Here is a 24,269-nt window from a genome sequence, read left to right on the forward strand (position 1 = left end):
CCTGGAGCGATTTAGAGAAATCACAGAAAACCTAAGTCAGAACAGCCAGATGCGGGATTGAACCATCATCCTCCCTAATGAGAGTCCAGTGTGCTAACCATGCGCCGCCTCGCTTGGTCCAACAGTGATTGGCCTCAGCTGTTAATTGCCAAGGCAAATTTTGTGTAATCACTAGTAACATAGTTTTGCGTGAATGCCAACTCAAAAAATGTGAACCTCTATTCTGGTTTCTGCAATACAAATTTCAGAATTTTTACTTTTCATTCATAATATGGAAATTACACTGGTTTCAGCAGGCGAACTGTTAGTCATATATATGGTCTGACTCACCGTTTGCAGGAATCACTTAATGTCACTGTGTGTTGCAATTTGAGTTTGGAGATCAATAATCTGCTTCTGCAGATCAAAGAAAATGGTTCAAATGGCTCTGAGCATTATGGGACTCAACTGCTGTGGTCATCAGTCCCTTAGAACTTAGAACTACTTAAACCTAACTAACCTAAGGACATCACACACATACATGCCTGAGGCAGGATTCGAACCTCCAACCGTAGCAGTTGCACGGTTCCAGACTGTGCGCCTAGAACCACGAGACCACCGCGGCCGGCTTCCGCAGATCATCTTGAGGTCATAAAAGCTGCCTTTCAATTTGCATCTTGTTTGTAAATGAGTTCAAAGTCACTGTTTGATTTTGTACATTGCTTGGAGTTCCTGTGTTCCTCTGTATTCCAGGGATCACAAATTTATAGGATTCTTCCACAATACACACAGTAATAATTCAATAACACGCACATAACTGAATATGCTGGTTATACTCTTGTGAATACAAAAATAATACTTGACAATGGTAATGAAACAAACAGCTGTCAAAAAGAAGGAAGATAAAACATAACATCAGAAAATTAAGTCAGCATACCAAAGAACAATATACACTTTTAATCAATAACCTTAGGCAATGTTTCCCACATATGTACACCCTGTTGTCCCTATTGGTAACACCAATAAGAATAAATAAAAATATCAAGAAAACATGTTGCAAAAGCAAAAATAGGTAAGGACTGCACATTTAAGAAGACCAAGTATCCTTATAGGAATGTGGAAAACACATGGAAAAAACAAAATACCCGATTTATAACCAAAAATATGTAGCATATGTGATATGAAAAAAATAACTTCTTATACAAATCCACGGCAGGTAATACTTCATGGTTACACTTACCATCATCACCAAACTCTGTTTCTACAGTTGGAGTATACGCTCCTAGCACAGAGCCTCTCCCTTCCTCAAAAAATGCGTACAAGTCGGAAAGTATTGTTGAGGGCAGAACATCTGTAATAAAGGATACATATAAATTTCACAGTAAATAGAGGTAACAGTAATAGTAATAGACAAACTCGTGACACAACCCATTTTGAATTTACGGACAGTCGTCACCCATCAAAATGGTAAACTGAACTGTATCTAGGTTTTCTTCAATTAGTGAACACATAGTTTCTCAAAGAGCAGGAACAATAAGATTATCATTATGTTCTTCTACATCTACAGCAAATCCATACACCACAAACCACTGCAAAGTGCACGGGAACGACTATTTCCCATTGTATCAGTATTGTCCCCCCCCCCCCCCCCCCCCCCCACTACATTCACATGTGGAACATGACAAAAATGAGAGCTTTAACATCTCTGTTTGCGCTATGATCAGACTAATCTTCTCTTTGCAACCTCAAGTAGCAAAAAATAGCATGTTGTCTTATTTTCCTAGATTCCTTACTTATGGATGAATCTTGAAAATTTATTAGCAAACTTTCATGGGATGGTTTGCGGGATAATTTGGGTCTGCCTTAAAGTGTCTGTTAATTCAGTTATCTCCACAATGCTCACCCATGAGTCATACAAACCTGTTACCATTTATGCTGCGCTTCATTGTATGCAATACATATTCTGTGATAGTCTATCTGGTATGGATCCCACACATATGTCCAATATTGTGAGATGGGTCTGTACATATTTATGGTAAGCTTCCTGACATTATTGGCGGTATCAATACAGGGGCAGGGATTAGTGATCATGATATCAAAGCAATGATCATTATTAAAGATAATAGATCCATTAAGAAGGCTAGGACAGTATTTCGGCCAAAAAGTGCAGATAAGCAGTTGTTAGCACCCCCACTTATAAAATGAATGGACACAATTTAGTTCCAGCATGGCAGGCATAGAGGAATTATGAGCAAAGTTCAAACGGATTGTAAACTGCGCTCTGGAGAAGTATGTGCCAAGTAAGTGCATCAATAATGGAAAAGACCCACCATAGCTTAATAACAAAATTCAAAAACTGCTGAAGAAGCAGAGACTGTTGCACACTCAGCTCAAAAATGAGCGCGCAAGCGACAAAAGGCAAAAGCTACTAAAAATTCAGGCTTCTGTAAAAAGAATTTTGCACAAAGCACACGAAATCTACCACCACTGTACCTTAGCAAAAGATCTTGGCAAAAACCTGATAAAATTCTGGACCTGTGTAAAATCACTGAGTGGGTCCATGGTGTCTACCCAACAGAAAACAACAAAAGAAAAAACAAAGTTTTAAATCTTGTGGTTAAGAAATCATTTGCACAGGAGGACTGTACAAACATACTGTTGTTTCACTGTTGAACAGACTCCCATATGGAGGACAGAGTAATAAGCATTGCTGGCAGAGAGAAGGGACTGGAAGAGTTGAAAACAGTTAAGTCACCAGGTGCAGATGAAATCACAGTTTGGTTTTACATAGAGTATTCTACAGCGTTTTCCCTTGCGTAGCTTGCATTCATCACATGTCTCTCCCTCAGGGCAAAGTCCCAAGCCACTGGAAAAAAGCGCAGGTGACTCCTGTATATAACAAGGGGAAAAGAAGAATTACAGACCGCTAATCATTAACATTGGTTTGGTACAGAATTCTTGAACATATACTCAGTTTGAATACAATGTATTCCCTGCCGACAGAAGAGCTTCTATCCACAAATCAGCGTCAATTTAGAAAGCACTGTCCATGCGAAACCCGGCTTGCCCTTATCTCATTTGCCAAGACTTCCAGAAAGTGTACGACATGGTGCCCCACTGCACATTGTTGATGACATTTTGAGCACAGAGACCAAATTTCCATACATGTGAGTGACTCAAAGAGTTCTTAAGTAATAGAACCCAATAGTGTGTCCTCAATGGTGGGTGTTAATCAGACAAGCGTGTCATCAGGAGTGCCTAAATTTTCCTAGTGCCCTACTGATGAACTGAAGTTTGCCACCAGCTTCACCTACGAATAAGACTATGTAAGCATTCCATTTCATATCTCTACAAAATGCTACAACCAAATGCTTGTATGATTTTATTGATTCCTATTGTGACTCACTAATACTGTTGTCATAGAATACTACATTTTCACATTTTATAAAGTCCATAATTTTACATTTCTGAATATTTAAGTCAAGCTGCTAATCTCTGCACCACTTTGAACTCTAATTGAGACCAGACTGAATATTTGCCCAGTTTCTTTCAGCCAGTACTTTATAATAGGTAACTGCATCATCTGTGAAAAGTCGGAGGTTATAATTAATATTGTCTGCAAGGTCTTTAACATCCAATATGAACAGGACACGCTGCAGCTCATGGTCTTGCAGTATCGTTTTTGCTTCCCGAGCATAGGGTCGCAGGTTCGATTCCTGGCGGGTCAGGGATTTTCACCTGCCCTGAGATGACTGGGTGTTGTTGTGTCATCATCATCATCATCATCATCATCATCATCATCCATCCATCCATCCCCATTACAGTCGGAGGAAGGCAACAGCAAACCACCTCCCTTAGGATCTTGCATATGGCAGTGCAGGTCTCCCGCATCGTTCCCCTATGCTCTTTGGTATGGGACTTCATTTCCATTTCCATGAACAGAATGGGTCCCAACATACTTCACTGGGGCATGCATGAAGTTACTTCTGCATCTGCTGGTCCAAGATAACATGCTGCTTCCTCCCTACCAAGATATCCTAAATGCAATCATAAATTTTGCTTGATACCTCAATACAACTTTACATTCATAATAAGCACAGACCTGTAAATATTGCATCTATTTTTTTGCAAAATTCACAGCTTTCTTTGATGAACTATGAAGCGCTGATATTTTTTGTTTATAAATGATTAGAGGTGCAAATTCGAAAGGTTATCACACTACATGTCTGAACTGCTTTCAAATTTACTGGGGAAAAAATATTATTGATTTGAGAGCTTTTTGATTGGCACGGTCACTTTTGCAAAATATTCAATGCTTTGTTTCCAAAATGCTCTTTGATTGGTTTCTTCTTTTGACTCTATTTAAGCTTCCTATAAATGATTGTTTCTGTTGAGAAGCACCACCATTTTCACACATCTGATTCCTCGACATTATTTTTCTTTTGCCATCCAATTGAAACATCACAGATCTGTAGAGGATTGATTTTGACCTTCCATGTGCACTCATAGCCATGCAATCCATACCTGACAATGCTACATAAGGAACCAACAATACACTTATCATTGAGCTAGATCAAAAAATAACACTATTTGTATGTGAGGGGACGAATTTCAGCATAGTCAAAACAGGTTTTGTTTCGCAGCTGCACTGTAGCGCAGAGTACATATATTATAAACTGGCCATGCACAAGTGTAAACAAGCTAGAATTTTAACTACAAATGGGGAGAGGAGCAGTGTTGGGAAACAAGCTCTCTTGTAGTGCAGCCAGCCTACTTGAATGTTCTTTTTTTCTGTGAAAGCAGAACCTGACACATGGTCATTGGGATAGCAGACCCTTTCCATTGTTTTTATGGTCATGATCAACTTCTATAATGAATCAGGATTAGTTTCTACACTAATTTTAGAATAAGAAGGGGAAAAAAACAACGAGCAATGCACCATGCAACCCATTAAGTAATAGCAACTACGCAACTGCCTGCTGATACTAGCAGTGTCACAAACAATGCAACAATAGTTCAAAACGCTTGCCACCTAATAAAATCTTTGAATGATTAAATATCACCAATTTGGATCTTCTGTGACTTATCAAACGCATTTGATTGTGTCAGTCATAATATTCTAGTGGAGAAGTTATTGTTTTATACTGAATGTGTACTTCAGCCACATGTCTGGTTTAGTTCTTATTTAAGAAACAGAATGAATAAAATTATTACCTTAGGCTACTCGAGCCTGTGTGGGGTTGCTAGTCCCCCATCGGGTGCCTTCCCACGTAGCAGATAGGGGAACATTCACCAGATATGACGGGTACCGGGAAATAACTACCTGGGGTGGACCAAAACTAGTGTGGCTGGGACAAGTCACTGAGCCATACACAAGGCTATGTTCCTAGGGCTAGACCCCCAAATACAAGGATTATGGTCCTCCAGGTTGGGGGATGTGCCGAGGGCTACCTTCCCTCTCATGGAAAACAAGATCTGGTCAGGATACTCTACACGAGCCCCAGAAACAGGACTGTCTTAATTGGAACAGAACTCGGAAATGAAAACCAGACTTAAGATTTCGAACATGGAATGTAAGAAGTTTGTTCAGGCCAGGAAGCATGCAAACTCTAGACAGCCAACTGGAAAAATACGCACTACAAATTGTAGCACTGCAGGATATCAGATAGCCACAAACAAGGTCTGTAAAAACAAGTACAGGAAGTATTCTCCATGAAGATTGTGGTGAGCACCGAGAATTTGGAACCGGCTTTTATGTTAGTAGCATAGTGCTAAGCTTGGTAAAAGAATTCAAATACATAAATAACAGAATTTCATACATAACAATTTGTGGACAAAGTATAGATGTGACCTTTCTTAATGCACATGCTCCTTGGGAAGACAAAGATGAACTCACACAAGAAGAATTCTATAGTCAACTGAATCTCACATATGACTCGCTGCCAAACCATAGTATCAAAATAATACTTGGGGATTTCAATGGTAAGGTAGGACGAGAGAGAACTTAAGCCATTTGATTTCATCCGCTACAGATCACAACTCACGCATATCTACAACCATGTTCCCCCATAAAAATATTCATAAGGGGACATGGATATCACCTGATGGCCAAAATGTGAACCAGATAGATCATGTATGTATTCAAAATCGTTTTGCAAATTGCATCAAGGACACCAGGTCATACAGAGGAGCAGACTGTGACACTGATCATTTCCTAGTAATAGCTAAAATGACAGTAAACTTTAAGGAAGTCACAAAGACAATGACCAAAAGGGTAAACTATAATGTAAATATGTTAAAGCAGCCAGAAAGAAAGGAAAAGTTTGTGACAGAACTAGCTGGGAAGATATCAGATGTGGAGGAAATGGAGTCTGGTCACAATAATATAACTGAGTACAGCAGAAAAATCAAAACCACCCTGAATGAAGCAGCCACAAAAGTTTTTGAAAAATGGAAAAAACCTAACCAGGTATGGTTTAGCCACCTCTCCAGGGGACAACACCTTGACGAAGCACTGTCCGTGCAGGTGGAGATGCTTGCATATCCACGTGAAGCTGAGAGCTATGCCGAAGGTAGAGGACTTACTGCCGGAAAAGCTTCAGCTGATGGATCAAACTAAGAGAGTCCCACAACGTCCCATCTTCCCTATCCACTCCTAGTCCTACCCAACTCCCTGACCCAACCCAAGGTGTGATGTGATCCTTGTCGAGGAGTGCGTGGCACTTGCGAGGATGTGTCACAAATGGAGCATCAGTGATACTGGGCGACCTCCCTGAGTAAGATGTCTTACACCATGCGGGGTACTCATAGTGTGGACCTTGTAGATCCCCAAATCTCGTGGGACCAATATGGACACAACTAAATAAAACAAAGAAAAACAAACTGAGGGGCAAATTGAGACCTCAGATATCCAAACATCGGGGTCAGTACAGATGGAAGGCACTCCCACTACTGAATCCACGTCTAGACCTGAGCCACAAGTGGGAACTGTAACCAAGAAGCTAGACCAGATTAAGATCAAAGGCTCGTCTGAGGCCCAGAGGAGGAAACTATTCAGGGAACAGAGGAAAAAGAAAGGGAAAGAATGGCTTCCTAAAGACAAGTGAAGGGAACTAAAGGGACGTTAACCTAAGACCGCCAGGAAGAAACTGTCTCAGGTTGAAGGGGATACGCAGTCCCCCACTATGTCACATATGGGTAGCAAGCAGATAAGAGAGGAATCAAAGACTCCCTACTCCCTGGATAAGCGAGTCCAGAAAAACCGAGGCAAGAAATAGGAAACAGACCTATAGTACTGCAGTCTTGGTTTTTAGCATGGCAGTTATCCAGAAAGGCTATCCACTGGTGGCCATCACCTCGCAGCAGGAGGAATTGGTACAGATGGCGTTCTTTGAAAAGATCTGGGGGGGGAGGGGGAGGGGGGGGCGCTGGCCCAGGTCCAAACTTCAGGAGGGTCTATCTAGACTGTGGTGCCCTCATTTTTGTCTGTGAGGGGGTGCACATGGTGGAATGGCTCAAGGACAAGGTGCCCATGATATCCCCGTGGGAGGATGCAAAGCTGCTGTTTAAGATGGCAGCAGAGCTTCTTAAGACCACAAAGATATCACCATAGGTACCAAAGATCCTTAATGAAGTCTCTCCTAAGACTCTGTTCGGGAAAATAGGGGCCCAGAACCCAAAAGTCTCAACGGACGATTGGAGAGTGATCAACCAACAGGTTGCACCGGAAGGATGAACCCTGGTAGTGGAGTTCAGAGAGAAGTCCTTGAAGGCGATGCGGGAGCAGGCCCTGAAATTGTTTTTAGGGTTATCGCAGGCCACCGTCAGAGATCTCACAGATGGCAGCAAAATGGAGACTGGAGGTGCTGCAGATTAATCTGCAGCACAGTAAAGGGGCCTCTGCTTCCCTGAGTCGCTGCCTGGGCTCTGATACAAGAACATGGCTCTGATACAAGAACCCTATTTATATAAAGGGGGTGTATGGGGCTTCGGTGGCACTGGAGGTAAGCTGATTTATGCTGGAAATCTAAGAAACTCCAGAACATGCATCTATGTAAGAAATGGAATTTCTTTTATGCGAATGATGGATTTCTGCTCTAGGGACTTAGTGACCATTAAAATGCAGCATTGTGAGGAAGGTATCACAAGGGAAATTGTTTTGGCCTCAGCATACCTTCCTTACAAAGACAGGTCTCCTCCCTTGGAGGTGAGGAGACTGGTAGGGACTTGCCATCGGCAAGGTGACCAACTGCTGGTGGGGTGCGACACCAATGCCCACAATCTAGTGTGGGCTGCAAGGACACCAACAGTAGAGCAAAATTGGTGCATTAAACAGGATCTGAGGGTTAATCCTAAGAAGACTGTTGTGGTGCCATTTACGAAGAGACATATTCAACATTCAAGTTGGCATCTAAAGCTCTTCGATGAAACTCTACCTGTGAAGGGGATAGTGAAATATCTAGGGGTAACCTTAGATGAAAAGCTAACGTGGACCCCTCACATTAAGAGTACCTGCTCCATGGCAAAAAGTTCTCTACTGAGTACAAGAAGGGCCAGTGGCAAAAACTTGGGCCTAAGCCTCAGGGATATGCACTGGATATACACCACACTGGTCAGACCTAGGATTTCCTATGGGGCCGTAGTGTGGTGCAAGAAGGTTGAACAGCAGGTTGTAGCTAAGGGGTTTGGCTTGCTAAGGTGCAGAGATTGGCCTGCTTACCCATAACAAGCAGAATTAGCAACACACCAACCGCTGGAATGGAAGCCATGCTGGACATGCTTCCACTAGACCTTTGGGTCAAGGTGGAGGCAGCAGCTGGGGCACACTGACTTAAAACTGGCAAAAACTGGGTTTCATTAGGATACCCATAATCACACACTAAGTACGTGAGTGAGGTAAATGTAGCAATGGCTGGGGAAAAGCCTGCCAACTATATAATAACTCCCAACTGCTTCAACAAGCTTTACAATATCAGGATGTATACGTGGACAAGGAAAAAAAAAAATACCATGCTAAGTGATATTAGGTTTTCTGTCGACTTTTCCTTTGGAACTGTAAAACTTATCACTCCTTTGAATGATTAATGTTTTATACACTAGCTCAGAATTTATTGGGGAGGGGGGGGGGAAAAAACGGGGGGGGGGGGGGGGGAGAAGTTTTTGAAAGAATTTTGATTAAAAAAAAAAGGAGAGATGTTTTAGAAAGACCTTTGATGTGCATCAATATATACACTGCATGTTTTCATATTACGAACGTATAAACTCGAATTGCGCCAATCACAGCATGTAAGTTTCCGGAGTGCTGAAATCGAGATTGCAATGTCCTTTTGTAAGCCAATCATATCTCATGCCACGTGATCTCCCCAGCCGATGACAGCAGATATTCAGATCATAGGACACGTCATGTAGTCAGCCAATAGCAATATCACTGTTACGTAGCGTGAACACACAAAGTGAAAAAGTAAATGACTTACATTAATATACGTAGTATAGCTACAAGGAAAGCTAAGCTTTCACATATAATATTGGTCTCGATGATTAATAAGCTATGAGAGAAGCTAAGCTTTCACATGTAATATTGATCAATTTTGCGTGTGCTATACTTTTAGATACATCACACAAATGTGCCGATAAGTTTAAAATAATGACATAAATTTCTGTCTTCTGGGCTCAAAATTCTTGCACTCTGTGAATCAAGAAATTCATCCCACTTTCACACACTTCACATAATTCATCTTGCAAGAATAGAAATTTATTTTGAAAGTAACGCCTTTCGAACCACCACGCGCAATACTCTCCCAAGATTGATAGAAATAAGATTCGATTTAGCAGTTGCCAGGAAACAGGTATTATTACGCAAGCGCAGCTGCAGTGGTGTAGGAAGTCCGCATGTTCATATGTATAAAGCACTAAGAGAGCTTACATTATGCCATGAAAGATGCAGGATATCAGAATACTCGAAAAGCATCGCAATTTTGTGAACCATAATAAAATGCATATTTTGGTTTGAAGTGCACATTGTTTTTTCCCAGATTCATAATGAAGCAAGTCCCATTTGATATTAAGCTTTTCAGTGTGGTTTTTGGGATGTAAATTTTCTTGGAGTATCAGTACTGTACTATCTCATATTTGGTTCTTTATTATGGCATAATGCCATACATGGCAGATGATGAAAATGTGCACTTGAAATTCAGCGAACAGCTGGAACTATCCAATACTGTGGAATGAAACACTTCATTTCAAGTCAATTGATTGCCTCAGTGGAAAGATTAATAAAGTCACATTTCTTTAGCAAACTGAAAAAAGTAACATTGTTCTGCAACGTGATTAATTCTTGACTGCTAATAATCCGGAAATTTAAAAAAATCAGAAAACTGAAACCAATAATATATTTTTGCCCTTCGTAATTATGTTAATGTATTATAATTCACTTGATATCTCCCGGACGCAGAAATCCATTTTGTTTTCATTTGACAGCGAAATCACTTAACGCAAACCGGGGTCAGGTGGAAACTAACCCCCTCCCCACTACAACTCAGAGAACTCTGCACATGCGTGAATGTGGCAGCTAGGGCATGCGAGAAAATTTTTTCTCATTGGCATCTGGCATCTGGCTGCTTGCTGCCGACACAACTAAAGCCACACTTCAAGTATCGGGAAGTGGGAGAAGGTACTGCTCATACACAAGCAAACTGCGCAAGTGCATGAGCATGCTGGAAACTGGTCAACCGAACCTAATGTAAACAGTTGTGATGTCACGCTCATAGAAAACAGTTTACATGTTCTTCGCCCTAAGGCCTTTGACATAATTTTGCTGTTTGCAGACGCTTGTGCGTGCATAGTGGTTTTGTTGTTGTAAATGGCGCATTTCCCTTGCCACTAAAGTTTTATTTTTTCCCCTCTTGTTTATATTTTATTGCTGCAGTATCATTCTCCAGTAGCAGGATACAGTAACATTCTTTCCTAGCGAATCAATTATTACCAGTCAAAATAACAAAAATTTAACTGAAAGCTAAAACAATGAAAAATTCCCGGAATTCCGAAAAACTGCCGGGTTTGTCACGATTTTCTCCCGGATAAAAAAATTCCCTCGTTTTTCCCAAATTTCCTGGGTTGTATACACCCTGAATATGATAAGTGGAAGCAAAGAGCAGTGGGTAAAAACAGTGTGACATTTGACACCATACGAGGGCATAATTTGGTTCACTGATGGGTCGAAAACAGACCAAGGTGTTGGGGCAGGGGTGGAGGAGAATATGCGTAGGTGCTACAAGGATCATAACATCTACACCTATTCAGACAGCCAGGCAGCCCTGAAATCATTAGCAGCTTCTGCAACAAGATTTAACACTGTTGCAAAATGCCACAGGGCTCTGGTAGAGCTGGAGGGAAGCAATAGGGTAAACTAGTGTGGGGTCCCTGGCCACAACTCCATTTATTGGACAGGAACCTGTCCTGACAATCACCAAGACTATGATCAAATTAGAGCTACGGAACTGGCTTAGGAAACAGCACGTAGTATATTGGACCAAGCTCCATAAACAAAAACATGGTAAGGTAATGATGCCCAAGCCATGTTTTAAAAGAAGCTCTGTAACCCTGGGATTGAACAGGAAAGAGATCTAACTCATAACTTGACTTATGACCGGCCATGGGAATTTCAAAAAACACCTATACCCAATGGCTATAACAGAAGAGGACCCTAAATGTAAGATCTGTGATGAGGGTGAAGAAACTGCATCACACCTAATCTTCGAATGCACTGCATTGGAGAGTAAAAGATATAGAATCTTTGTGACAACTAGACCTGAAGAAATTGTGTCTAACAAAAAACTGGTGCGGGCAGTGGTGGGTTATACCTAAGCTGCTTTCCCTTCCCTGTTAAAATCAAACCAAATCAAATCAATGGTTCGACCAGATATGCGATACACAACTAACAGAGAACTTTACTCGAATAAGGAAAGAAACATCAACAGTTCTTAGACAGGAAAAAAAGAAATAATACAATGACATACTTAACAAGGCAGAGGAGTATCTCACTCACCACAGTATTAGACAAATGTATCAAAACATGGAGAAATGTACCAAAAAGTACGCAAAGAAAGAACAGCAAAAGATGAAAAGGGAAGAATATTAGTGAATGGAAAAGAGCTAGGGCAAAGATGGGCAGAATACTTCTCCAAGCTCCTAAACTGCGAAGACCACACAGAACTTCTTCCTTTTGAGTCGCCACAAACTGTGGAAATAGAAGTGACAAATTTTCTGAGTATTTGTGTAATTTCATATTCAATGGGAGTAAAGAACAACAAAGCAGCTTGGGAAGACCAAATTGTTGCAGAAAAAAAAAAAAGAGTATGACCTGACCTTTTAAGAACCATGACAAGCCTCATACGGAAGGTCTGGGAGCAAGAAAGTCTCACAGAAGATTGGAAATGGCCATGATCTGTCCTTTACTGAACAAGAATGATCCCCCTGATATGTGACAATTATAGGGGAATATCTCAGATAGATCTCAGATATAAAGTACTATCTCTATGCCACCTAAATAGGATACTATCATTTGCTGAAGAAGCTGTAGGAGACTACCAATGTGGGTTTAGACGCAACAGATCGACAGTGGACCACCTACTTACCCTACGTCAAACAACGGAGAAATGATGGGAATATAATACAGACATGCACAAGCTGTTCATTGACTTCAAAAAAGCCTATGATAGCGTACACAGGGGTACTATAATCAGAGTAATAAAGGAATTTTAGTTTCCATCTACAATAATCCGCTTGGTGGCAATGTGTCTAGAACAAACACTCTGTAAAGTGCGGTCTATCAAACAGTTCGAAGTTCAAACCGGCCTCAGACAGGGAGATGCCCTCTCCCCTATATTATTCAACCTTGTGCTAGAAAAAATAGACTGTGAGTTTATGAAAACTGACCCCATTGGAATACCCCTAAACAACATGTCAATGACTCGACTGGCATACACGGATGATATAATCCCAATCAGCAGTAGTGGAGACGATCTCAGGAGAGTGGCAGGCTCGTACTACAAGATTTCCAGTAGTGCAGGCCTGCAAGTCAGTGAAGATAAGACAGAATACATGGTCCTGAGCAAGTCAATGAGAGATGGGGACCCATTCACACTGGACAGTCTCCGACTCAAAAGGTCAAATACTTTCAAATACCTTGGTAGTCTCTGCAGTGATCAGAACCACTGTGAAATTGAAATAAATGCAAGAATTGTCAGAGGCAACAGAGCATACTTTAGCCTTCAGAATGTGCTGAAGAAAAGATCCCCATCAAGAAGTTTTAAGATCAGGCTGTGCCAAAGTATCATTATGCCAGTGGTTATGTACGGTTGTGAAAGCCTCACCTTTAGAACAGATGAAGAGACACTACTTGTTTTCGAAAGAAAAATCCTCCGAAAAATATATGGTCCTGTGATAGATTCACAAACAGGGGAATGGAGAATAAGAAAAAACCAAGAATTAAAAAGAGCTTTATGCACAGCCTGACACAAAAAGAATAATAAGGAGGAGGCTGACCTGGTGTGAACATGTAGCAAGGATGAATGGAGGGAGAATACCCCATTATGTGTTTCTGGGAGCTATACCTCGAAGGAGGTACCAGGGACCACCACAAACAAGATGGAAGAGCAATATTGACAAGGAAACCGAGGACATGGGACTAGGAGCAGGAGGCCCGTAACTGGGAATGATGGAGGAGGAGTGTGGAGCAGGCATATGGTCACTAACGCCCAAGCCACGGATAAGTAAGTAAGTAGGCTACTCGAGCAGTAAAAAGAGGGATGCCCTGTCATATGCCTGGGGAGAAATTACAATGGGAGTTCCATGTCCCACAGTGTTTGATCATGGGTCCGCTACAGTTCTTGCTTTGTTAATAACCTGCCATTTTCTTTGAATCAGGAGGCACAATTAATCCTGTTTGCGGAGGATACAAGCATTACTGTGAAGCCGAGCAAAGAGGCATCAAGTGAGAAAGAAGAAAATAATCTTTTTGTGAAAGTTACTGGATAGTTTTGCACAAATGGGCTAGGTTTAAACTTTGAAAAAAAAAAAAAATGCCGTTCAGTCAGTTTTTTTACTGGGATTGGGCACAATTTCAGGGTGGTAGTAAAATGTAAACCCTTTATCAGAAGATTCACTTCATTATCTGTCATTTTTATGTTTGTGAGACTGACTACCCTGTCTGAAAATAGATATCTGATTTCCTGTTACACTATACTTTGTAAACTGAATGTTTTATTTCTGTGTCTCACTGCAATCATTGCTCTACCACAGGCAAACAAAAACGTCTTACAGAGAGGCCACGGGGTGGCACAACTGAAATTCCACTATGAATGTGTCATTGACCATCAAGATTTTAATCCACTGTCTTTTGTCTTATTAATTATCTGGCACTTATAGTTGTTTCCTCATGCTGCAAGGTTTAGACTTATAGATGTGATGTTAATTTTAAATGTTTATACTATCATGTATTATTTATTTTGCCAGACTAGGAGCTTTCTATTATTACTGCTTACATGTTTTTATGTGGAGTTTAAGTGTAAATTTTATTTCTACATGTTGTATGAGAGTTCACGTTTTATTGTCAGGCACTCTCTTTGACATATGAAATAATATTAATTAATAACTACACATTGCATTTTAACTATTGAATTATATGACACTTGTTACTCATATCCTAGCATGGCCTTTGCTATTTGAATAAATACAGGATGTACCCATGCCATTACCAGTACTTATTATGTAGCTAGATATATAGATACTGATGCTGACATTTACACCAAAATATATTTTAAGATAATGTCTTGCTGGTAGAAGTGAATGTCAGTAACTAAGTTCTTACACCAAGCTTGGCTAACTGTCTTCCCTGCAGAACAAACACTGGTTGGATGACTCGTCTGACATCTGGGAGGTGGGGGAGTTAATGTTTTGATTTCACAGGATGAGCTTTCTTGTGGAGAGGCACACTTGAGAGAGTTTGGATTATTTCAGGACTCTTCTTTCAAATTCAAAGCACAGCATACTTCCACGCAACCTTCTTTTTGTTCACAGTCAGCAGGCTTGGCGCAAATTAGCACCAACCATTGTCATTTATAAGCCTTCTGTCACAATTCGCTGTACTGGACTCCAAGTCACTCCTGCTCCAAAATTTCTTCAACAATCCCTCGTCGATCTTCATTGCTGACTACACGAATGTTTTCAACATTTCCATGTGTCAGGAAGTGGAAGGACGACCAGAATGAGGTTTGTCTTCAACTGACGTTTCACCATTTTTGAAATGGGAAAACCACTCAAACACTAAAGTATTCCCCACAGCATAGCCCTTGTATGCCATTTTTAATATTTCAAGAGTTTCTGTTCAATTTTTTCTGAGCAAAAAGCAAATTTCACTACTTCATGCTGTTCACGAAAATTAGCCATAGCAAAAATGACAATTACACAAAATATTTGTCACTAGAAACTATGGTGAAACTAGTCCTGACCTCTTTCAGCAATGGCACTCGGCTTACTGACTCTGCTGGAATGTTCGCTCTATGTGCTCCTAGTGGCAAAACATGGTACTACAAAAGCTCCGCTCACCAAAAATGTGTTTGGTTTCTTTTGGGTCTCCTCTCTCATTCATCCTTTATTTGATGAACTTTCAAGCACCCTCGCACATTGCCTGGCCCACTAAATCACCCAATTCTTAATCCCATAGGAATTTTCTGGGATTATTTGGAATACAGTGAGCTAAACAAAATAACAAACATCTTCACAACTTCAAGCCTTACAGTATCTAATCATCAATGAGTGGCCTCAGCTGAACAAGGCATACCTAGGGATGTTGCAGACACCCTTCCTCAGCAAACTGAGGCCATTATCAACACTAGAGGCAGTTTACATGGCATTAGAGTCAAGTGTCATGGAGATAACAAATTTTTTGTCCGGGTAGCTTCACTGGGTGTAAAAATTTGAAAGAATATCAACTAGAATGAGTACATGGGCTCAGTCATAATTAAATATGTGGAAGACTTCTGTTCACTGATAGGACACTGGGAAAATGTAGTCAGTGTATAAAGGAGACTGCCTACAAAACATTTGTGTAACACATCCTAGAATATGGCTTAAGTATGTGGGACCCTTACCAAGCAGACTAACAGGAACATGTGACCCATGGTAGAACACCTTGGATATGCTGAAAACCTTGAAATGGTAGATGCTTGGAGACAGGCATCAACCATCCCACAAAACCAAAGTTTCAAGAACAAGTATTACATAAGAAATATAGGAACATACAACAACTCTCCACATACTGTTCCCCTAGTGACTGCAAAGATACACACAGAGGCACTGAAGCAGTCACGAACAGAAATGGAAGTAACATGATACGTGGTACAATGGAAAATAGCCTCAGTCATGTACTCTATAGTGGTTTGAATGACACTGGAAATCAGCTGTGCAAGTAACCTCTTTCTGGAAACAATACTGTGGTGTCACCGCCAGACACCACACTTGCTAGGTGGTAGCTTTTAAATCAGCCGTGGTCCGTTAGTATACGTCGGACCCGCGAGTCGCCACTATCAGTAATTGCAGACCGAGCGCCGCCACACAGCAGGTCTAATCTAGAGAGACTCCCTAGCACTCACCCAGTTGTACAGCCGACTTTGCTAGCGATGGTTCACTGTCTACATACGCACTCATTTGCCGAGACGACAGTTTAGCATAGCCGTCAGCTACGTCATTTGCTACAACCTAGCAAGGCGCCATATTCAGTTACTATTCTGAACAGATAATATTGTGAATCACATACTGTCAAGAGCGACGTTCATCATTAACTGATTAAAGTTAAGTATGAAACTAATTACATCCGCTTTCTGAATTCTAATTCCTTGTCACGTTCCAGACCTCACGTCAGTATAGTCCTTCCCTCCTCACACCAGCCTGCGTGAGCTCAACGCGTGCATTTCGACCTCCTCTAGTCACAAGGTGTTGGCTCTTAAGCCAACACAACAAATACCATATGTGTCGTGCGATCATGTGAGTGGCAGTGCATCCATCACATCCACATGTGACTGTTCCACTTTGTTGAACAACCTCTGAAGCTTTGTGTTCGTAGGCTGTAGAAAAATTTCTGCTACCAGTCACAATAAAAGGTTATTTATTTGTCACATAACCAGTTTCGGGCTTGCGCCCATCTTCAAGTGTTTATACATTCATGTACATGTTTATATACTGGAGATCACTGTATAAATACAAAAAAAATATTTGCTGGTGACTAAACAGATACAAGTGGGACACTTGTAAGTGGCAAGACATGGGTACATCCAGTATATAAACATGTACATGAATGTATAAACACCTGAAGATGGGCGCAAGCCCGAAACTGGTCATGTGACAAATAAATAACCTTTTATTGTGACTGGTAGCGGAAATTTTTCTACACCCTATAAAGGAACAGTGGCAGAATTCAACAGCATTCACTATGGATAAAATTCATTTAACTTAGTGTTTATATCCATGGGTAGTCATATATCCCAAAAGGTGACACAATCTTCATATTATTATGGCTGTTTGTTTAGGGCACTCAATGATGTCATTATCAGTGCCCCATACAAACACTACCGGAGATGAATGCGGTTAAAATATATAAAATGTAGACATACAAAAGCCAAGTAAGATTACATTTGCTCTGTTGCATGCTTACTCACATTAGGACACACAGACATTCTTTAACAGCACAAAACTGAAATTTTCTTAAGATGTGCAATTAAAACATTCTTACCAGGGGAGAAAAGGCACAGGGGAGCTATTCCGGGAGTGATGGTTGGCTGATCACTAGTATAACAACTTGATGAGCCAACCATCCTCTACACATACTAAAAGCTCCGGCCTAACAGCTTAGGTAGAAGGTCAACTAAAACACAGATTCTTAAAACATATCTCACATTCATTACATCTTCACTTAAAATTGAGGTCAGGTCTACCAGTAAACTGGCTTCTGCACTCTTGTCTTAATATAAATCACATGTTGTCAGAATGTGGCAAACTCTAAAACTGATAAACAAACAATATATACTTTTCCATCCAGCCCCACATTTTTAGTAATTTTTCATACGATGCCATGCAATATTTTCACCCTCTGTGGAAACAGGTAAAACACCAAAGCACTTTCAATGTCACACTGTTTTTCTATGGGTGCAGCTATATACAAACAAAACTACCAGACAACTTTTACACCACTTCTGAAGAAAGCATATTAACTACACTTTGATTTAAAGGTGGGTACAGGTAAATTGTCGGCACCACAGTTCCTTTGTTACACACTGTGCAACTTGTGGGGGTGGATAAGGAAGGCGAAGAAGAAAATCATCTGACATTCGGAGTTCATATGATATGGCATGACTCAGGCAAACATACCACAGACTGTTACTTCTGTGTGGCAAATATCACTGGATATTTCTAAAAACTTGTGCTTCTATTATATCCAGACCAGTTTCTAAACCACATTCACATGATCCTGTCACTTGCCTGAAACCGCTAGTACCTACAGATTATACAGTTTATGACGAAACACAAGAAGAGAGTACTCATTCACCTTCCAGCAACGTATCAGACTTTGCCAATCTGGAGTGGCACATGTTCAATGAACAATGCTGATCTTTTGCTTGCATCAGATACAACACTTCACATTTTCACCACAGACACAAAAAACCTGCGAAATTGTTTGCAATGAGTGTCACTATTTGCTACTATACAGATGTTCAATCTCTCATATGAAGCCTCAGGGTGGAACAGACACCGGAGCGTGGGGATTCTTCATCGACTCTTCTAGAATATGCTTGAAATCATTATTATCACACAATGGAAATAAATATGCACCAGTGCCAGTTGGGTATTCTACTCAGCTGAAAGAGACATATGCAACTGTGCTACTACTTTTTTTTGAAAAAATACACTAACCACTGCTATAAATTCTGTACCTGGGGTGATTTAAAAGTTACCACCATTATTAATGCAAACAGGGTAGCAAGTGAGACAGTAGAAATACAGCAACACCCTGAAGTAATGAACTGGCTTCTGTGTCTAACAAACATTTCCATCAGTCCCAGCGAAACTCCCACAAGAACAATGCTATTTCTCCCCACATTCAGGAACTCCTACTTTAAGAAAAGGTCTGCTTTAAAGGGAAAAAACATGAAACATTTTGCAAATTGAAAGCCAGATTTTACACAATTCCTAACATTTTCAAGTGAGTTTCCAATTTTTTCTATTTCACACAGGCCAAAATTTTCTGCCATGTGATGCAATAAATGGTAATCAATTCAACCGCTTGATACGTACCTAGAACTTAGTACAGTATGTAATTTGACTTCCCTTGAAGTGATACCAGTAGATGCATTGAAAAATCGGAAATCAATTTTCATGCGACTTAGATCAAATGATCTGATGTCACAATCATTGAGTCTACGAAACACAAATAGTGGAATCGTTTGTTTTACTGAAACGTCAAAGTTTCCAATTTTACTTTAAGTTATCAATTCCACTTTTGTGGAGTAATGGCCTTCAAACATAGAAAGCTTACAGTTCAGCAAAAGCTGCCAATCATCCATGATGTCTGTAACAATCAAAACACAAAGCTCTCGGACATGGCAAAGAAATACTATGTAGTGCCATCTACAAGTCTGACATCCTCAAAAATAAAGAAGCGTTTGTAAATGCTGAAGCTAGCAATGTTTTCAATCATGTGGTGAAGGTTTCTAGGAATTAAAATATAACACATTTCTGTGAAAATTTTATTTCTTATCACTATTTAATAGCAATTATTTAGTGTTGTTGGAGCAAGTACTAAAACTTTAAGCTGACTCCCAAATATTTAATACGTACATAAAACATTTTATTTGAAATACGCTTCAGTTCTTGGAAGATTTTACTTGGAGGCATAAACCATTTTTGCCCTTTTTTTTTTTAAAAAAAAATACTAACTATGACAACTTTGCCACAGAATCTGCAAGACAGTACTTTTACAGTAACAGCAATTTCATCATTAATGTTTGCTGATGACACCAATATACTGGATCCAAATCACTGTGATAATGAATTCCACAACACGATTTACGATACAAACTATAAGCTGGTACATTGCTTACACACAAACAACCTTATACTGAACAACGACAAAAATTGGGTACATAATTTTTTGCCACCACACAGTCAAAGGCCGTGTAATGGACACAGGAGTGTACGGCATATGCCAATTGTCCTATAAATCAAGATATCTGAAAATAAAACTAAACAGAGATGGATTCAGAGCAAAAGCAAAAACATTATGTCAGAAGAACTACTGCTACACAGTTCAAGAATTTACGAATGTCAGTCTAAAACAATCAAGTTCAATATTTTGTCACATACCATAAGTTTATAGCTAGTTAGTTCATTCTACAGATGTTACTGTTATTTTCTCTTATTATGAGTCTAAAATAACCAAGTTAAATGTTTTCTTAAATATCATTAATTCTGAGCTTATTTATTTCGATCTACAGACATAACCATTGTTTTTTTTATCATTATGAGTTTATTATAACTTAACTGTAATTGTGGCTTGCCCCATACTCTGTGTTTTCTTTTTATTATGAGTTAATTATAATAGTTATATATATTGTATTTGAGACTTTTCCTACATCCATGTGTAACAGGAATTCTGAAGGCAATAAAAAATCAAATGAAATAAACAATTTCTATGTTTGCGATTTGTATATAAATATGGCTCATTTGCATATTTAGCCAAATCATGAATCCAATTATGAAAACTGTCTGATCAAAATGACAAATAACTGTTTCCTGTGTGTAGTAAATCAAAATACCGCCGACAACCTGTGCACTTACCTCACAATTTTACACAGTATTTAGGTGCACTATATGAATACAATCTTCTTATTTACAACAATCAACACGAGCTTCGAGTATTTTCATTTCTTTGATGAAAGTGATGATTTATACTGCCTTGAGATTTTATCATTATATTACATTATTTCTTGTTATTAATTACTATTTACAATTTTATTGGGCACTACAAGGAGAAACATACAAAAAAAAGCAACATACTAACTAGTATTTACCTCTGTCCAGCCTGTGCTGTAGTTCGAAACTAATGTGCTTCGTGTCATACAAATTTGGAAACAGCTCATTCATTTTCTTCTTAAATGAGCTATAAGACCCTGAAAAGAAGTAAAAAGCATGAAGTAAGACATATAATTTTTGAAGTGGTTATGAAAAATAAATAGCACATGCAAGAATTTATGTTGGCAACATCAACAAAATACAGAGGCAAAAAACTTTCATACAAACTCTCACCTTCACAGGCAATAAGAGGAAATCATAGGCTTACTGAACTACATCCAATGACTCAAGACAACTTCCACACACAAAGAAAAGTTTTAAAATAAAAAAAAATAACACTAACTTTTCCTCGGGTGACCAACTTTGCCAAGATAACAGTACATGTGATTTAACTAGAATGTATTCACACTGTATATTTCAGTTTTGATCTGTCTTTCTTAAAAATGTTATTGTATTCTTATTCAATACAGATAACCACATGTGTCTGACATAAGGACAAGTGCAGGTATGTGAAGCCAAAAGATCTGTCAGTAATGTGTAATCATTTATTGTACAAGTGGCTTGGTGGCTCAACTAATAATAATTAATATACCAGAAAACTAACGTCCAGATTTGGTTAGTTGGTCAATATTAAGATATTTTCTGTAACTTACTTTTTGATACGACTTTAAACTGGAGTGCAGTATAAATTTTGTAGAGTTCAGGAATTTTTCATGATTCAGCATTGTTCACTGAACTGCCAAAGAGCAGGAAAACTAAAGAGGAACTTTGATCAAGAAAATTTGATTTTGTTTCTTGGCAAGTTAAATGAGAGCACTAAGGCCACCACATTTAAAATTGTACATATTTTTAAAAGTTCTTACGAACGTTTAACAAATTGTCAAGTAAATTCAGAGTTGCAGCTTTGGGATCTAAGGTAAGATAATACATAAGTTGATAATCTGTTTTTGCAGCTATGGTACAAGAAACAATAGTGAAAAAACTTTCAAGCAGATGGTGTTCACTAAGATGAGTAAAAATCCTAACATCAACATCTTTTGTAATGAACTGTTTTTAGATGGAGAAAGCAAGCCAAATTATATGTGTGTTCATTAAGTCCACTGATATTATTTTATTTCAATAAAACAAAAATCATTTGCTAATAAAAATACGCATTTCCTTGGAAGTTGCAAGACGGATTTAAAATACCTTCATTGATATCAGAAATCACCTCAGAAAAAAGTAGGCCTCTTGAAAGAAGTGTATAAGATGGAGAAGAATTATGTAAACGAACACTGTAGGTGACCACCAATAAAATGTCGGTTCTACTCTGTCCGTTACTGTTGGTTATGAGCCTCTTCTCATATGTATTATTTTACAGGTGTGTGATTTTTCTTTCGAGAAATATAAGAATACAGAGCGTTCAAATCGTCAGCGACAGACACAATTTTCTTCTTCTTATCATCCAAACTTCCTAACATAGAAACTACTTTTGAAGTGCCAAAACATACTAGAATAAATAAAATGTCAATAATATGCCATGCTGTACAACATTTTTGCGGTGTAACAGTTGCGATTCCTGAAATCCAGCGTCCGTGGCTTCTAGCCTGCTGAGGAGCTCAACAGTCCTGTGCCCATCCATCAACCGTGAAAATCCACTGCATTATGCCACAAAAAAACAGACTCGCCCTGCATGCAGTTCAGTGAGACTAGATTTCAGAGGAAGGGCCTGCATAGCACTGGAAACCATATAGCTTCAGATCATCCGAGCCGATCCATTACAGAGACCAGCAAAAATTACCTCTGATTTTGGCCCGGCATGGAAATCCACTCATATGGCCAGCTATTCATGAGCCACAGACAGCTTGATGAAATGACACCATGGTGATCAATGAATCCAATAGATAACTTGTACAAATACTGTGGGAATCAATAATAATGAGGATAGCTAGCAACTTACCATAAAGATGATTACTGGGCTGCACGCACACACATGTAGAGAACACAATCACACTCTCATGACTAAATTTTCAGCCACAGCTTTTGTCAGAAAATGAGAGCACACACACACATACACACAATTACAACTTATGCACACATGACTGCTGTCCCCTGCTGCTGTGCCTACAGTCTCTGAGAATCAGATCCAAACAAACCACTCCTCGTGCCTCCCTGCCTCTCATCGGCAGCTGCTAGGCTAGCGGCAAGAAGTGGTAGCAACGAAGACTGGAAGCTGAGGGGAGTGACAGGTAGGAGAGAAGCAGTAGGAATGAGGGGGTAGGGAAGCAGCACATATGTTCAGCTGCACACAGCCAGCAAAATTGCATAACACGCCAGTAAACAAACTATTTCGTCTACTGAGACAAAAATGAGGTTTTCCCACTGTTTTTCTTTCACCCCCCCCCCCTCCCCCCCAAATTTCCCTGATATTTCTCATCTTTGAAATTCTGATACTATCCAATTTTCCTGATTTCCAGAACCTGTGGCAACCCTGAAATTAAAGTGGTACTTCTCCCAATTGTGTCCTTGCCACACACCAGCCCCTGTTCACTACCCTTTGGCGTGCACATGTCGAGCCAAACCTAGCATGCCATCACTTAATTAAACTGGCAGACAGCACACTGACATAATGACTTTAGAATCAGAAATGGTCAATGATTTATTTAAAAAAAATATATTATTGCCATAAAACTACATGTGAACAAAATGCATAGAAAATACTGCACATAGTGAAACAGCAGTCTCCCCATATTAATGCAGTGCTGAGTGTGTTAGATGATATATTGCAGCCAAATACAGTGTTCACAGCTTTGGGGACAGGAAGGAACAGTAAACACAACATTTAAAGAAACAGAATGAGGTTTAATTGACCTGTTCTGAAGACTCACTGTCCAAGAAGTCATCTGAAGCAATGACAACGCTGTCAACAAACTTTTTCAGATGCCCTCCTTCTTGCAGATTCTCAGCATCACATACACAATTGAACCAGTCTTCCAAGGTGAAAACATAGACCACTTCAAGAAAATTCTGAACAGCTTTCATTCTGAATGTGCAGTTTCTGAATGCAATCTTTCCTTTAAATAGTGCACATTTTCTATGGGATTGTGCTAGCAGTGCTAAAGTGACAGTCTCACAATCCCACGGCCCATTTTTGCTACTAAACTGTCAAGTTCAGACTGATTATAAAGGTG

The 24,269-nt window shown here is 39.7% G+C and overlaps 1 protein-coding gene across 1 annotated transcript in view; it reads right to left on the reverse strand.

Annotated features, from left to right (window-relative positions):
- Positions 1-24,269, reverse strand: part of LOC126274332 (pre-piRNA 3'-exonuclease trimmer-like) — a 209,310-nt gene that overhangs the window by 105,330 nt on the left and 79,711 nt on the right. Inside the window, exons 5-6 of the mRNA XM_049977104.1 lie at positions 21,099-21,197; positions 1,220-1,330 (exon numbers count right to left, since the gene is read on the reverse strand). Of these exons, the coding sequence (XP_049833061.1) occupies positions 1,220-1,330; positions 21,099-21,197 (210 nt within the window). The remainder of the gene's footprint in view (positions 1-1,219; positions 1,331-21,098; positions 21,198-24,269) is intronic.

The sequence above is a fragment of the Schistocerca gregaria genome, chromosome 1, assembly GCF_023897955.1.
Source record: "Schistocerca gregaria isolate iqSchGreg1 chromosome 1, iqSchGreg1.2, whole genome shotgun sequence".
NCBI lineage: Eukaryota > Metazoa > Arthropoda > Insecta > Orthoptera > Acrididae > Schistocerca > Schistocerca gregaria.